Consider the following 5,617-nt stretch of genomic DNA (forward strand, 5'->3'; position numbering starts at 1 on the left):
CTGGTGAGGCTGGCAGGGAGGGCCTGAGGTCAACTTGGCTGATAATGTCTGGCTGGACTCCCAGTTATGTACCTCATTCCTGCTTGACCTGAGAGCAGTTGTTTTTGCTTACCTGGCTGGCTCCTGTTTCCTCACCCTCAAATGCTTGTGAAAATGACATGCAAGTGGTCTGAATCCTTGAAAACCCAACATCGTGTTCCAACAATGTGTGAAAGCACAGTCTTCAAGAAAGATGAAAGATGAAGGGACTGTGGAGATCAGCATAAGATATGGGACAAATGCTGAACTAGGGATTTTCTCTATGTTTTTATTAGACATCTTATTTCATACATGCTATTTATGATCAGTAAGGTGTGGCCGAAATGTGATCAAGTTCGCTTGTCAATATAATATTTATTTTAAAAGTTCTTCAATATAACTTAAACATTGAAGAAATCAATATCTATTTTACTCAGCAGAATTCTGATCATATAAGGGAAAATCTTATTTAAGAGACGGTTCTGTACTATAAAGAATTTTATGACTCATGCTAGTATCTAACTTTCATATAATTTACATATAATTATATAAAAATTATGTAAAATGTTGTCTAAAGCATAATTTATCAGCCCAATAATATTCCTGTGCTTCATTCTCAGAGAGGAATACCATGTGTTGAAAAAGGTATAATACTATCTATTAAGAAGTTTATGAAATTCAAATTAATTTTTGTGTATGGTATATGCATGCCTGTCTGTTGGTATGTATGTGCAGGTGCTAGCTCTTGTCTGTGGAGGCAAAATGTCTTCCTGTCTACCTCTCCACCTTATTTTTTGAGGTGGGGTCTCTCTCTGAACCTGGAGCTGCTTGATTCAGCTAGACTAGCTGTTATAATAATGATTAATTATTCTTAGGCCACGCAACAGAACTGGAAAAAGGAGGTTTATTGTGGGACGTGGGGATGGAGAGGAGGGAACAGCCATGACAGAGAGACACAGAGAGAGTGAGTGAAACTGAGAGAAAGTGTAAGAGGGAAAGACCTGGAGCGGCTGGCAGGGTCCTCTTATCAGGTACACGCCTGGTGCACACCAGGTGAAGCAGGTGATGATGTCAGAGGCTGCTAGGCTCCTGAAAGACCCCTGAAAGACCCCTGATGGTGGGCCAGAGGGACCACCTGTATGCTAACATTCCTCCCTTTTGGTTTAATTTAAAAAATTAAAAGTTAAGGGGTGGGGTGGGGAGGGGATGAGGATGTTGTGTTAAAAAAAGGCTGCTTCCTGCTGACTTCAGGGTGGTGACATCTCCAGGGATCTGAAGAGAATGGGGGGCGGGGCTGGTGAAGTCCGGGGAGAACTGGCTGTTTTACTGCTGTCCAGGATCTGTGAGAACATCTGCTGGTTAGGAAGGAAAACGCAGGTCCGGCTGACTCAGCCTGCGAGGTTAGACTGGTGCACCTGTGAGCAGCTGTTTTGGTGCTGTCATGGATGTAGGAAACACCTGGACTTGCCAGGCTGCTGGAACACATATATGGGCAGAAGACAAAGTTAAGTAGGTTAGGAAGAAATTTTTTTTTTTTCTTGTAGGTGCACATTTGAAACTTTTGGACCCATGGTTTTGGAACTGGGGGGAGGTCCCCAAACTAGGGATGTGGGGAGGAATCCCACCTTCTGCAATAGGCAACAGGTGGGAAACTTGGGCTTTTGAGTGGCAGTACTTATCTGGAGTTCATTTGGATTTCCTGTAGCTTACAAGAATCCTTTTTAGTTTACAAAGAAGATGACTTTTAAACATGTCAGCATCACCATTGTTTGTGATCTGCAGTGAAAACACATATTGTTGAAAAGGGCGATAAACACACATCTCTGTGTTAACACACGAACACTATTTGAGGTGAGCTCAGGAAAGACAAGAAGCCTTCCACGAAGTAGAAGGGGCAAAAGCTCACTTGATCTTGATTTTCAGTATGGTTACTTGTCATGAAAGAGGGACTTCTTCCCTCTATCCAGAAGGCTGGATGTGTATAAATTTAGTACAGTGAGGGCTGGAGAGATGGCTCAGAGATTAAGAGCACTGGCTGTTCTTCCTAATGTCCTGAGTTCAGTTCCCTGCAACCACACGGTGGCCATCTATAAGATCTCAGCTTACCAGCACACTGGCTTGACTTTCTTACCCCATGAAAACCCATGAATAACTGTAACACCTCTAAGCTTCTACCTCATTAACATTAAAAAATAAAGAAAAAAATGTAGTACAATGAGAAACATTTTAAAGTCTATACTTAAGAGATAAACCAAAGGAATTTTAAAATCTTGAGCTGGGAACTATGATAGTGGATTATATAGTGGAATGTTCTACCAGAGTTAGGTTAATAAATCAGAGCTCCACTGATTAATGTCAGAGCTCTGAATAGTCTTAATACAACAGTAACATAACAACAGGAAGAAATCTGAAGTGATTTTTAGTTTTTGGATACCTTAAATCACCTTCTTATACCCATCTAGGCTTTCATTTGTATTTGTTAGCCTTAAAACACCTCCTTAGACCTTAAAATATTTTCTAAGGTCCTCCCAACTTAAGCATCTACATTCTTAGGCCTTATGTAAGCTTTACATCTTTCTTCCTATCCAATTATTTACCATGAGACACAGGTGAGACTGTTGGGCGCCGTCATTGTCCTTTAGTTAAAGGGATAGTAAAAAGTCACATCTGAGGCCTGTTTTTCTGAGTATGGTAACAAGGCAGACTGTGTGCAGGCCTAGAACATCCCTATGCATAAGGCTTAAGGCCTGATTTTTACACACGAAGACTGAGAAGGCATCTGAAGCCTTGTATTCTGCTGTTATACTGATAAATCTTTCACTAACTATCCTTTAAACCCATCCGAGGCCTGAGATAAAAGGCAGGATCTTAGATGGAAAAGAGGAAGGTTTTGTCCACTCCCATGACAGAAGCTGGCAATGTGACCACGAGACCTGAGTGTGAGGTTAAAATAGACCTGCAGTGTTCCCCTGGGCTTGGTACAGGTGATGGAGGCCAAACACATTTTTAAGGCAGTGATTTTTGAGAGTGAAGACAGGGCATAAAAACTAAGTGCTAACATTGTAAACAAGCAAATGTCTCTAGAATAGATATATCCCAACTCAAAAGTATCTTTGGAATCATATATGGTTTAAAATTACCTAAGCACAAGCTTTTAACTACTAACCCTAGTAACACCATATCCTGTTTTTGACCCTGGACCTTAAAAACATAGCTGGGTCTGTGAAAGGGTGAATAACCTATTTCTAGAGTCAGCAATACAGTAGCACAGTACAAAACAATTTTAAAATTGCAGTTGAATTTATTATACCAAATCCATTGGCCAGAAAGCCTAGTGGTAAACCCTGAGCACAGGCAGCTGGTGGCAAGAGAAAGAAACACCTGATTCATGTATGCAGCAAGAACTAGCAAAGACAGAAGTAGTTAGATGTGTACTTTAAATTAGCTTGTTAATCTGAATAGACATTATAACCTTGAAAGTTCGCCATCACATAAAGAACATTTTGAACCAGGATTGAATCACACATACAATATGTTGTAAAAAGTGTAACTTTGAGTTTCTATAAAGATATAGACCAATTTAAAATGAGATTTTTTTTTTCTTTCTTAGTCTAAAAGAAGGTAAAATAATAAATAGAGAGTTCACTAGAACTAAGAGGCTTTCTAATTGGTGCTTTATGCCACATGGTCATCTTAAGATGGTGGGCCATGTGGCAGGTTGTAAGCCATGCGGTCCACGGTCCACATGGCTGCTTACATGCACATACAATCACATACTTACGTCCTAAACAAGAGTTGAACTTGGATTTTAAACGCCATGCCCAATAAGCAAATTATAAATCCTTAGATAAGAGTTCACAGTACAATCTTAAGATACGTATTTTTCTTTTGAGAGTGGAGTGTAAAGAGAACAGAGAGAAAAGATTTTTAAGAGTCGGGAGGTAGAGCCTCAGAGATGAGCGGCTTTGGGAGCATAAAGCAGAGTGTAGGTATTTGGTGTGCGCCTTTTTTTTTTTTTTTTTTTTGTCCTTTGAGTGCGGCCAGGTTTTTGTAGCAGAGAGTGAAGAAGGGAGTGCGTGCTTGCAATGTGGCTTCAGGAAGGGGGGAGGAGCCAGTGGCGGTGGGGTCCAGGTGGATGGAGAAATTGAGAGCCAGAGCCATGTGGAGGGACTGGACTCTGAGTAGAATTTAGAACTGGATTAACAGACAAGCGGTCCGCACATACTTCAGGATTGCTCTTGAGGAAGTTGTTTGCCTTGGAGCAGCTGTCAGAGGGAGCAGGACTGTTGTAGCCTGGGTGCTCCCATCCAGCGCTGACCCACTGCAAACACAGCTTAGCAGAGCAACCAGACAGGAACGGGACAGGGGTTGGTGGTTCACAACCCCCCTCCCACCCCCATCACGTGGGCAGTGTAATCTGGCAACTTAGAAGCCAGGTGTAGGGGTGTGAGGTTCTCCAGAGAGCATCAAGATGGGGAGCTTAGAGGTCCGAATGGGGACACCCATTCGACCTAGTGCTAGAGAGAGAGGAAACTGCTGGTAGAAGAGAATATCAAGGAAACAGTCTGAACAAGAGTCGGTGAAAACAGCCTGCCACTGCTGTTCATGGTGACCAGCGCTGTATGTGGGAATGTAGCCATCAGTGGACCAGAAAACAAATCTATTGTGGGTGGGCATAGAAGGGATCCCAGTTGGCCAAGACAATGGGAGAGTGCCCCTCCCCCAATGTTAACATGCCAGGCAACAGATCTGGTGTAAGGGAGGTTTATTGTGGGAAAGGGGGAGAGGAAAGAGAGAGGAGAGACACAGAAACAGAGAGAGTGAAACCTGGGGAGAGTGTAAGAGAGAAAGAGCTAGGGAGGCTGGTAGGGTCCTTGCCATGGCAGCTGATGACCTCAGAAGTTGCTAGGGCCCTGAAAGGCCCCTGAAGGACTGTATGTGTGCTAACACTAGTTGTGCAGTAAGCTGCAGGGATCCTTTTGTCCTCACTTTCCCAGAAGTAAGGTTAGGTGAGCCTCACCACGTCACTTTGGTGCTGGAGATCCGAACTCCGGTCCTCGTGCTTGAGCAAACACTGCAACAACGCAACCATAGCTCTAGGCCCATAGTTACAGGCCCATAGTTACCCTATTTAACCAGTGATTACAGTACAGAGGTATGAAGCCTTAAAAACCATGAAAATGAGATGCTATCTTTTGTGTTTGTAGAGACAGGACCTTGTTCGGTTAGCTTGGCTGGACAGATATTTCTTATGTATTTGTTCTGTAGCCGTAGCTGGTCTCCAAACTGCAGCATTTCCTGTCTCAGCCTTCAAAGTGTATACCAGCTCACCTGGCCAAAGTGAGGCTCTATAGGCTGTTTTATTTTCCTTTTCCTCTTCTATCACAGAAAACACTTTTTACCAAGAAGAAATCTTTTTACCTAAAGAAATCTGAAACACTTGGCGGATAATGTTCATTCTTATTTACCATACACCAAATAAAATGTCTGTTACCTCCAGCAACATTTTTTTCCATCCTTCCCACACTGTCTTCTTTCTTTCTTATAAATTTTATCTATCTATCTATCTATCTATCTATCTATCTATCTATCTATCTAT

At 42.4% G+C, this 5,617-nt stretch overlaps 1 protein-coding gene across 1 annotated transcript in view; it reads left to right on the plus strand.

Moving 5' to 3' along the window:
• Positions 1-1,299: 1,299 nt before the first annotated feature.
• Positions 1,300-5,617, plus strand: part of LOC129690158 (serine/arginine repetitive matrix protein 3-like) — a 26,636-nt gene continuing 22,318 nt past the window's right edge. The window contains exon 1 of the mRNA XM_055625718.1: positions 1,300-1,418. Within this exon, the coding sequence (XP_055481693.1) occupies positions 1,300-1,418 (119 nt within the window). The remainder of the gene's footprint in view (positions 1,419-5,617) is intronic.

Source organism: Psammomys obesus, unplaced genomic scaffold, assembly GCF_907164565.1.
Source record: "Psammomys obesus unplaced genomic scaffold, mPsaObe1.curated_primary_1811, whole genome shotgun sequence".
In the NCBI taxonomy this organism is placed as follows: Eukaryota; Metazoa; Chordata; class Mammalia; order Rodentia; family Muridae; genus Psammomys; species Psammomys obesus.